General features: G+C 48.5%; 2 protein-coding genes across 2 annotated transcripts; both read left to right on the forward strand.

Moving 5' to 3' along the window:
* Positions 1-549: 549 nt before the first annotated feature.
* Positions 550-6,871, forward strand: LOC137913693 (major histocompatibility complex class I-related gene protein-like). The gene is made up of 7 exons (XM_068757328.1): positions 550-798; positions 2,077-2,343; positions 2,610-2,888; positions 4,162-4,464; positions 5,524-5,628; positions 5,789-5,984; positions 6,245-6,871. Exons 1-6 carry the CDS (start codon positions 663-665, stop codon positions 5,977-5,979), a joined length of 1,281 nt encoding a protein of 426 aa, XP_068613429.1. The 5' UTR covers positions 550-662; the 3' UTR covers positions 5,980-5,984; positions 6,245-6,871.
* A 1,321-nt stretch (positions 6,872-8,192) lies between these two features.
* LOC137913684 (mitochondrial adenyl nucleotide antiporter SLC25A23-like) lies at positions 8,193-10,606 on the forward strand. Its single transcript, XM_068757320.1, has 6 exons — positions 8,193-8,351; positions 9,060-9,212; positions 9,447-9,560; positions 9,899-10,066; positions 10,190-10,340; positions 10,434-10,606. The coding sequence occupies exons 1-6, from the start codon at positions 8,193-8,195 to the stop codon at positions 10,604-10,606; spliced, it is 918 nt and encodes a 305-aa protein (XP_068613421.1).
* Positions 10,607-11,229: the final 623 nt, after the last annotated feature.

The following is an 11,229-nucleotide window of genomic DNA, read 5'->3' on the forward strand; positions in this document are numbered from 1 at the left end:
TTTGCCTTTCGTGCTGTTGTGTTTTGTCCCTGTGGAGTTGCCGTAGGGCAGAATAAATCAAGATGGCTCCCTGCTAAACACGGTGTCCTGTGTCGAATACATTACAGGTGTTGTTTTTAATTTTTTCTGTATTTGTTTGTTTTTTATTTTCTAGGCAGAGCATGAGAAAAGGGCGCCCGTTGGGGCAATAAATTATAACTATTATTAGTTTATTTTCTTTCTTTTTTTTATATATATATATATTTTTCGAGGCTTGGAGTGGCGCCCCCTCCAGCTGGTGGCGCCCTAGGCAACCGCCTAGTTCGCCTATGCCTATCCCCTCCCCATTGACTCTACCAGGAACATGAGCGCAGTGAAAGTGGAGCAGAAAGCGGAGCAGCGTCCGGATCAAACATCAACAGCGGCTCACGTTTCTGTCGGTCCAGAAGTTTTCAGCGTCCAGAACTCAGAACCTGCTGAGACGCTCAAACAAAGACTCTGACGCAGCTTAAAATAAGATCCATTCTACTTTCGCTTTTGATTCACAACCTGTGACAGTTCTGCCGAGTAACAAGTGACGTCATCGCTCAGACTAAATTCTGATTGGCTCAGACTAAATTCTGATTGGCTCAGACGGACGGGGAAGTCCGCTCCTCTCGGGTTTTGTCCTCACTTCACCCTTGATGGTCGGACTGGAAGCTTTAAAGAATCTTGTGGCTGTTCTGTTGTTTGAGCTGCAGATGGGACAGTTCACGATGAAGACCTCGGTTCTGGTTCTGGTTCTGGTTCTGGGTACAGGTGTACCTGGGGCGGTGGGAGGTGAGTTTCTATCCTGCTGTCTGGGTTGACGGTTCTGTTGTTGGACTTCCTGAAATGTTAGGAGTCTAGAAATGTCCAAACGGTACCGACCCGTCATCTTAAAGTTCTTCCTGTAAAGTCCATTTACTTCAGGTCAAACTGGGACAGGAGGACAAAGGTAGTTCTTCCTTCTTTGTCCTCTTTAATTTGATGGGTTCAGAACCTCCGGCTCAGACGGACATCAGACCTGATGACGGAGGTGTGCTGGTGTCGGTCGGTGGTTCTGCTGAGGTCCAACAACAATCCGGTTTAGAGATGGTTTCCAAGCTGCGTCTTCATGATAGAGTTTGTCCACCAGAGAGTGGACAGCTTTATTCTCCAGCTGACAAATGTCCTGATCCGTTTGGATGGGTTCTGACCCGTGTCAGCCTCAGAACCCAGCATGGACTGGACCGCACGGTTTCCACACCGAACTATGAGCAGGGGACGGATTTGTTCAGCATTCTGGACGTGACACAGAAACAGGATGTCCACGTCTTCAGACGACGGCGGAGGTTCTGAGGAGAACAACAATGGAAGTGTCAGAACTCAAAGAGAACAAATCAGAGAACCTTCCTGTTGATACCTGAACAGAACCAACTGTTAGAACCAGGACGAGAAGGAAGAGACGTCAGCTGATGATGGAGGAAATGTTGGAACGTCAGAGGATCAGAATCCGCTCTGAATCCAGACTGTAACGGATATTATAACTGCTGTTATAACTGGTGTTATAACTGGTATTGTAACTGCTGTAATAACTGCTGACTGGTGTTATAACTGGTGTTAGACTGGCGTTCTTTCTTATATAGAACCGTGTCCTTCAAATATTAAATGTATCAATATTAATGAGAAATATTCATCACAAAATCTGTTGTGAGTGAAACAGGCTTTGGGTTCTGCAGGTTCTGCCCATCAGGACCTGACGGTGTTTCGGGACCGGGTCACACCTTTATTTGTTGTGGCGCTGAAACCCAAATCTTTAAGGTCAAACCGTTTTAATTCACAAACTCTCCGACATCTGGCCTTGAAAATGATGCCAGTTATCAGCTGATGGTGGAAAATGACCAGCGCGACTTTGTGAAACCAGAGAAGAAGAAGTTCTGCTGGGTTTCAGCTGCAGGAGCCTCAGAGTTCAAACCTGTGATCAGAACCAGAAGTTGTCATCGGTCACAGGTTCAGGTGTGAGTGGAGAGCAGGAAGTGATGTCATCAGGTGGAAACAGGTTCAACCTTCAGATCGTGATTCTGGTTTTTCTTTCAGAGACTCACTCTGTGAAGTATTTCGAGACGGCGTCTTCTGGAGTCTCAAACTTCCCGGAGTTTGTGTGTGTTGGTTTGATCGATGACGTCCAGATGGATCACTATGACAGTAAGACCAAGAGAGCAGAACCCAAACAGGACTGGATGGACAAAGTCACAGCAGAGGATCCAGAGTACTGGACCCGACAGACGAGGATCGAAGTGGGGATCCAAGAACAGTACAAATTCAACATGGAAACTTTAAGGAAGCGCTTCAACCAATCAGAAGGTTTGTTTGTGTTTATTAAATGTTGTGTTCATGCTGTAGGAAGTAAACACACAAACACACACACACACACACACACATACACACACACACACACTCACACACACACACACACACACACACACACACACACACACCTCTGCAGGAACCCTTTTGCATCACTGCTGGGTTTTGAAAGCTCCGGGACACAGACTGGTTCTGCTGGTTCTGCTGGTTCTGCTGGTTCCAGTGAGGACCAGGTCGATGACTGGAGTCTGTCTCTCTCTCAGGTGTCCACATTGTCCAGCGGCTGTCTGGCTGTGAGTGGGACGATGAGACTGGAGAGGTCACTGGTTTTGAGCAGCATGGTTATAATGGAGAAGACTTCATCGTCCTGGACCTGAAGACGGAGACATGGATTGCTCCCAGTCCTCAGGCTGTCATCACCAAACACAGATTGGATCATGATAGAGCTAGGATGGAATACTGGAAGCATTACTTCACCCAGGTGTGTCCTGAGTGGGGGAGGAAGTATCTGGAGTATGGGAGGAGCTCTCTGCTGAGAACAGGTAGAAGCACATCACCTGGTGGAGTTTCAAACCAACAACCTTCATGTTCCTCTGCTGTTTCTGACCCTCACACAGAGACACACTCTGTCCTTTACCTCTCTGTCCTCCGTCTCTTTCCTTCAGTCTTCTTCTCCTTTGCTCCTCCCTTCTTTTGTCGCCTCCTCTCCTCTGAGGTTTATTTGCGTTGTTTCAGTGTCTCTGGCGACAACAGTGACTCCTGATGACGTGTCTTTGTCTCCTCCTCCAGAGCTCCCCTCTCTAACATGTCTTTGTCTCCTCCTCCAGATCTCCCCTCTCTAACGTGTCTTTGTCTCCTCCTCCAGATCTCCCCTCTCTAACGTGTCTTTGTCTCCTCCTCCAGAGCTCCCCTCTCTAACGTGTCTTTGTCTCCTCCTCCAGAGCTCCCCTCTCTAACATGTCTTTGTCTCCTCCTCCAGATCTCCCCTCTCTAACGTGTCTTTGTCTCCTCCTCCAGAGCTCCCCTCGCTAACGTGTCTTTGTCTCCTCCTCCAGAGCTCCCCTCGCTAACGTGTCTTTGTCTCCTCCTCCAGAGCTCCCCTCTATAACGTGTCTTTGTCTCCTCCTCCAGATCTCCCCTCTCTAACGTGTCTTTGTCTCCTCCTCCAGATCTCCCCTCTCTAACGTGTCTTTGTCTCCTCCTCCAGAGCTCCCCTCGCTAACGTGTCTTTGTCTCCTCCTCCAGAGCTCCCCTCTATAACGTGTCTTTGTCTCCTCCTCCAGAGCTCCCCTCTCTAACGTGTCTTTGTCTCCTCCTCCAGATCTCCCCTCTCTAACGTGTCTTTGTCTCCTCCTCCAGATCTCCCCTCTCTAACGTGTCTTTGTCTCCTCCTCCAGAGCTCCCCTCTCTAACGTGTCTTTGTCTCCTCCTCCAGAGCTCCCCTCTCTAACGTGTCTTTGTCTCCTCCTCCAGAGCTCCCCTCTCTAACGTGTCTTTGTCTCCTCCTCCAGAGCTCCCCTCTCTAACGTGTCTTTGTCTCCTCCTCCAGAGCTCCCCTCTCTAACATGTCTTTGTCTCCTCCTCCAGATCTCCCCTCTCTAACGTGTCTTTGTCTCCTCCTCCAGATCTCCCCTCTCTAACGTGTCTTTGTCTCCTCCTCCAGAGCTCCCCTCGCTAACGTGTCTTTGTCTCCTCCTCCAGAGCTCCCCTCTATAACGTGTCTTTGTCTCCTCCTCCAGAGCTCCCCACTATAACGTGTCTTTGTCTCCTCCTCCAGAGCTCCCCTCTATAACGTGTCTTTGTCTCCTCCTCCAGACCTCCCCTCAGTGTTTCTCCTCCAGAAGACTCCTTCCTCTCCCGTCAGCTGCTTCGCTACAGGTTTCTACCCAGACAGAGCCGCTCTCTTCTGGAGGAAGGATGGGGAGGAGCTTCATGAGGAGGTGGAGCACGGAGAGATCCTCCCCAACCATGACGGAACCTTCCAGATGAGTGTGGACCTGGACCTTTCATCGGCGGCGGCTGAAGACTGGAGGAGGTACGACTGTGTGTTCCAGCTCTTCGGTGTGAAGGACGACTTGGTCACCAGACTGGACAAGGGAAAGATCTGGACCAACTGGGGTGAGACTGGGATCAGGGGGTGAAGGTGGGGACACATTTCTGTCTCTCTGATGGTCCAGATCATGGGTTTGAAGAGTTGGACAGAAGTTTTGTTTCTTTTATTGTCGTTTGCTGTTTTCTGTGTAACTTTAGAGTTCAGATAATCAATAAGCCACCCGGGACCCAGACAACGGTACCAGAACCCTAACCCGGTACCTGCACAGAAGACGGAAGCCTTTGAATCAGTGATAGTTCTGTGTGTGGTGGCGGTCCGATGTCCACTGGGCTTTCATTCATGCAGGACGATGTCAGTAAAGTCAGTTCATGTCCTCAGCGGAGGAGGTTCTGATTGGACCTGGATCTGTTAGCAGGACGATCCAGAACTGCGGAGGAGGTTCTGATTGGACCTGGATCTGCTTGTTAGCAGGATGATCCAGAACTGCGGAGGAGGTTCTGATAGGACCTGGATCTGTTAGCAGGATGATCCAGAACCCAGTGAATGTTGACGTGAAGCTAGGAGGGTGGGACACGGGTCCAACATGAAGTCCTTCAGTACCGTGGGAAGACACGTTGATTCTAACGCTCCTTTATGGAATCAGCGTTCTTCACCACGTTCCTTTGTTTCTCCAGAAGCTGGGATGTAAAACGTTCCCCATATTCCTGATGTGGACCAGGATGTTATCAGAACCTTGTGTTTCTCCATGAGGACAGGTCCACAGAGCTGTGGGACTGTCCAGCCTCAGCAGAGGGACGCAGCGTTCCAGCGCTTCGGAGGTTTCAGTCTGGAGTTGGAGAAAAAGTCTTTTGGATCCATTTCATTTTTCAGAAGTTTCTAGTTTTAAAGTCAAACCTCTGTCAGAACATTAGAACACACTAGAACATTAGAACATTGGACGAGTCTCCCTGAGACTGGAACCAACATCAGGACAGAAAGCAGCACAGACCGTCCTCCTGTGGACAGGTGGAAATGAAACCACCTAAACAGGACGGCAGGACCACCAACCAGGTGGTGTCCGTCTGCAGGACGGTTCTGTTGGGACATGGACGTTGTTCTCTGACTTGTTTTTTTCTGCTCTCCAGAGGAACCCACTAACGTGAACGCCATCATCATCATCATCATCACTGCAGCGGTTCTTCTCGTCCTCACGGCTGCCGTTGGATTCAAGCTGTACAGACAGAGGACAGGTGAGCGACCCAGACAGAACCAGTCTCTGTCTCCTGGCTTTGATTGGACACTTTGACCTGATGAAGCAAACAGGAGGTGGTTTCAGCTTCAGAGTCCACTCGCATCCGTTCACGTCACCTGCAACCGTGAGCGGTGGACTGATGCGTCTTTGTTATCCAGGTAAACCTCGTCCACCTTCTGAGGACAGCGCTGAGCTCACGAAGAGACTGCAGCCAGAGGTGGACATGCAGCCGGAGGTGGACATGCAGCCGGAGGTGGACATGCAGCCGGAGGTGGACATCCAGCCAGAGGTGGACATCCAGCCAGAGGTCGTCATCCAGCCGGCGGGCGTTGGGACAAGGACAGAATGAACGCAGTGAGTGTCTTTGTGTGTGAAACTATGTGTAGAAGAACCTTCTGACACGGGGAGATTATTCTCTGTCAGACTTGTGAGACAAGATAGTCTTTGTCCTTTGGTGTCTTTTCCACAACAAAAGGTGAAGCTGTTTCACCTGAAGGGATCTGAGGTTGTTGGACAAAGACAATGAGTCCACCTGGACATTTAAGGTGGACTGATCGGGTTCGGGTGTGGCTTTGTGGCGTTTCTGCTCAGTTCTGTTGGTTCTGTCTCCGCAGGGTTCTGGGACAAGGAGCGGTGTCCCCACATCGTCCTGTTTGAACTGGAGTCCACCGGGTCTTCACCAGAACACGATCCGATCAAAGATATCAGCGACGAGGATCCAGTGATCGATACTTATTGATTAGAGTCTAAACGGTGTCATTTAAATATTTCGGGGATTGTTCTCGTCTCTCTTCTCTGGAGACATCAAACAGGATCTTTAAGACTGTCTTCATCCGACGTCCTTAGAACGTCCTCCATCATTACACTTTAACTCTTCGGCTGCTGGGTTGTTTGTGCTTTCCCTTTGTCCTATTGGTCCTCCTGGGGTCAGGTGATCTGAGACGAGAGACATCTGACGGCCTCTAGAGTCGTCTCTGCTGTCCGTCCTCAGAAATCCTTCCTTTGCTTCCAGTCCTCCTGGAACCTGCGGCGGGACTTGGACACTAACGTGTCCGGAGGTGTCGGAGTAAACGGGCGTGTCTTTGTTCCTCCTGGACTCCGCCCCTCCCCCAGTGCTTCCTGTCTGTTCACGGATCACAATCACTTCCTGTGTTGTTAACGAGACGAAGGCTGAAGTCGTCCTGCTGGTTCCTTTCTTTAGACAGAAAGTTCTGCTTTACAATAAAATCCCACATTTCCCACCTGTTTCTTGTTTGATTGCTCCGTCTCCAATCCCGTGAATATTCCCAGTCTCATTGCTCCGTCTCCAATCCCATGAATATTCCTAGTCTCATTGCTCCATCTCCAATCCCGTGAATATTCCCAGTCCGATTGCTCCGTCTCCAATCTATAAAACTAAAATCGCATGTTAGTCTGCTGCGTTCAGTGACAGAAATGATACAGTTACTGATAGTCAGACTGATAACAGCCATCCTGCGTTTTGGATGGAGGTTGCAGGTTCAAATCCGGCTGGGGGCCTTTCTTTGTGGAATCTTTATTACCCTCGCCGAAGGGGAGGCAAGGGTATTGCAATTGGGTCTGTTTGTCTGTCTGTCTGGATCCAGATTCTAGAATGTTTTTAAAGGATTCTTTAACATTGCGAGATAGGGCACTTTTCTTAATTTCTTCAAAACGCATGGCGGTATGGATCTGAAAAAATCACACATAAGTACTCCTTAAAGGTCTATGACCATGACTAATTTCGACCAAATCCGGATCCGAGAGCTAATTTTTGTTCAAAAATCTGCATTTTTCAGGAGTCCATCCTGACCTCAATTCTGGAGCTAGAGACTTCAGATTTGGTGTGCACACTCATAGTTCATTCTAGTTTTATATATGTTACAGTTGTAGTTGTATCTTTTCCCGTTCTGGAGCAGCAAGCTAGAGCAGGTTTGGCCCCTCTGATCCGGAAGCCCTGTTTACTGTCTCACAAGATCCAATAGTCTATTGGAGGCGGGGTCTGCAGACTCTGATTGGCTCATGTTCCAAATGAGAATTAGTTCTCAATTAACTTACCTGTTTAAATAGAGGTAAAATAAAATAACATCTTCTTGTACATGAAACAATCGTCTCTTCTGACTACGGGCGAGAGGCGGGGTACTCCCAGGATGTGTCACCAGCGCATTGCGGGGCCACACAGACACGGGGAGAACAAAAAACGCCACACAGAATGGAAATCGAACCCAGTACCTGTTTGCTGTGAGGCGGCGGCGCTAATCACTGCGCCACCATTCTGCCCAGTAATTACTGTCATCTGAAAACAAAAATAAAAATACAAAATAAAATAAAAATAAAATAGAACTAAATAAATAAAAACTATTCTGAAAAAAGATCAGGACATAACAAAACTGGAACAGAAAGGATCAGATAGAAGACATATGAAAAAGCTTGCTTCTTTTTTTATAGTGAAAACGTGATGCATTCAGTTGTAACCTGCAAAGAATTCGACAATACAAATGATTAAAGGCCACCTGGAAGATATACCGGTACAAGTTGTCCTTTACATTTCTCCTAGTGCCACAGATGTTTGACATCGGAGAACATCTGACTGTGCCAGACGAGTTCTCAGAGCGTGAGCGGCGCTCAGGTTTGGTGTGGAAGCAGCTGGTTGCTGGGGCGATGGCAGGCGCTGTGTCCCGAACAGGCACTGCACCATTGGACCGTCTAAAAGTCTTCCTGCAGGTGGGTCATTTCACAAAGTTCACGATTATACTTTTGTGAAGGGCTGTCTCAAAGCTTTTCTCATTTGTGCTCGGAGAGTTTTTGTCTGTCGAGGCGGTGAAACAAACGGTTAGAGGAGCTGACGTTAAGAGTGTTTGAGCCGCCAGCGAGGATGACCGAGGCTGATTCACACCTCGGAACTGAGTGGTTGTTAGAGATTAAGTCTCTAACATTGTGATATTAATTTACAAACGCACCGAAATGAAACAGGCGGACACCAGGCTTCTATTTTCTCTCACGCTGCCCGGACCGGCTGGTCCGGCGCGCTTCCTCCAACCAACTGTTTCCGCTTCCCGGAACAAGTTTATTTATAACGTTCATGGCTCCACCTCTTGACTTAGTGACATCACAATACCTTCAGAGCGCACAACATCGCTGCCCACCAGATGGGGCTGTTCTTTATCTAACGGTTACATTTAAACAAATGAAAATAAGCAAATGACCCTATCAGTGGTCAAACTGAATGGTTCTGGGCTGTCACCAACTATAGAGCCTTTAAACTAAAGCTCGCACCTCAAGGCTGGAAAACTGCTTTTTGCCCAGGGCCATCACTGAGCTGAACCTGATAAAGGACCTCACCTCGCACCCCCTTCCTGTTGAACTAGCTCAGTTTGGCAGCTTGTATCTGTACCCACTGTACTCAGATGATTGACTTGTTTTTGCATTCAGGTACATGGTTCTAAATCTCAAGGAATGAATCTCTGGTCTGGACTGAGGGGAATGATCAAGGAAGGAGGCGTGTTCTCACTCTGGAGGGGAAATGGGATCAATGTCCTCAAGATTGCTCCTGAATCGGCCATTAAGTTTATGGCCTATGAACAGGTCGGTGCGCTCCAACCAATCAATGACAAGAAATAGTTAGAACTCAATCCTTATAAATAAACCTAATGGTACATGTAAGACCAGAACTCTACCCAGTCTTGAATAATGCCTATTTTCATGTCCGGATAGTTGAATTCTCTCCACAGATGCATCATATTATTGCCCCCCCCCCCCCCCCTCTGGGCCCTTCCCACGTCTGTCTTTCCCCGCCAACCATTCTTTCTTTTACTTTAGATGAAGTGCTTGATTCGGGGCAGTAAAGAGGGGGGCTCTTTAAGGGTACAAGAAAGGTTTATCGCTGGATCTTTGGCAGGAGCTACTGCCCAGACCATCATCTACCCAATGGAGGTCAGTTTAAAGGTCATCGTATCTCTGCTGCCTTTCTGGGTCTGTCCTTTACAACACGAGCCGGCATTCATCCATTCATACAGTGGCTGCACTCATACCGCAGGTGTGGCTTCCTCTAAGCCAGGTGAGGGCTGTGGACTCCGTCACACTCCTAGACCGACAAAGGCATAAAGTTCTCACATTCTGCAGTGTATTTCTGTGGCACTAAGTTCAGTGCCTAGACTTAAAGTGAACTTTATTTCTAATGGTGCACGTAGCAGCACAATAAAGTAAATAAATACAAAGACGCCGTAGGGGTACAGTCGATCCTCACCCTGCTTCTCCACTCTGGTGTGTAGGTGCTGAAGACTCGTCTTACGCTGAGGACGACTGGACAGTACTCGGGTGTGGCTGATTGTGCCGGGAAGATCCTGAAGGTGGAGGGAGCCCAGGCTTTCTACAGGGGCTACCTGCCAAATACAGTCGGCATCATTCCTTATGCTGGTATCGATTTGGCCGTGTACGAGGTGTGTGCCGCCCACAGTCAAAATCAGAAGCTCAAAGATAGCCCGCTAAAGTTTGACCTTACTTTCGCAACTCGCCACCTTTACATATGAAACTATTTCTGCCTGTTCCTGCTCCATCTAAAGACTCTGAAGAACGCTTGGCTTCAGAGGTACTGCTTAGACTCTGCAGATCCTGGAGTTCTTGTGCTCCTGGGCTGTGGTACCATCTCAAGTACCTGTGGACAGCTGGCGTCCTATCCCCTGGCTCTCATCCGCACACGTATGCAGGCACAAGGTAAAACGGATTCCAACGTGTTCTTAACATATTGTTCCATAATCAATGGCCCAGCTAGGAGTCAACTCTCAACCTCTTTTGCTTTTCTTTCAGCCATTACTGAAGGGAAACCCAAGCTGACCATGGTGGGCCAGTTCAAGTACATCATACCACACGAGGGTGATATGTACCGAGGCATCACCCCCAACTTTCTCAAAGTCATTCCAGCTGTCAGCATCTCCTACATAGTGTATGAGCGCATGAAGAAAATCCTCGGGGTGGGTTAGTAGACTGAGAAGCAGAAGAGAGGAGATGATGCAGCTCCTCAGAGCGAAGGGCCGCTGAACAGACGCAGGTCGCACTGCTGTGGGTTCTACTTCCTGTTTACACATGCAGTTTCAAGTCTTTGACTACGCTTAGGCTTCTTAGCCCCAATGAAAATAGCAATTTTAACTTTATTTGGAGCCAAAATGAGTACTGTACTTTACATGCTGCTGGGATGGAATAAATCTCCATCGTTTCGTAATGAAGAGGGCTTTAACTGTTCAACTTTAAATGCCATGTCAGCATCCGTACATCCATCCATCTTCCATTAGACGAGACGATCGATGAAACCATCTCTGCTGTGTTGGCTCCAGACATCCGTGGTCGGCGCCGGTTTGAACCGCGAAATGTGAGCTAATGATCCAGACTGGCCCGTGATCAGACGAGAGCTGAAGCTGATTTTAGATTTCAGCCTTCTTTGGTGGAATATTGTGAAATGCATTTTGTCCATAGCAAGCTGGGATAGGCTCCAGCGAGTCCCGCGACCCGCAGAGCGGGAAAGCGCTCGGCAGATGAATGGATGAATGGATGAATGGCTACCCGGGTGCATCTCAATAAATGAGAGGACTATTCATTCATTCTTGAA

This window comes from Brachionichthys hirsutus, unplaced genomic scaffold (genome assembly GCF_040956055.1).
Source record: "Brachionichthys hirsutus isolate HB-005 unplaced genomic scaffold, CSIRO-AGI_Bhir_v1 contig_747, whole genome shotgun sequence".
NCBI lineage: Eukaryota > Metazoa > Chordata > Actinopteri > Lophiiformes > Brachionichthyidae > Brachionichthys > Brachionichthys hirsutus.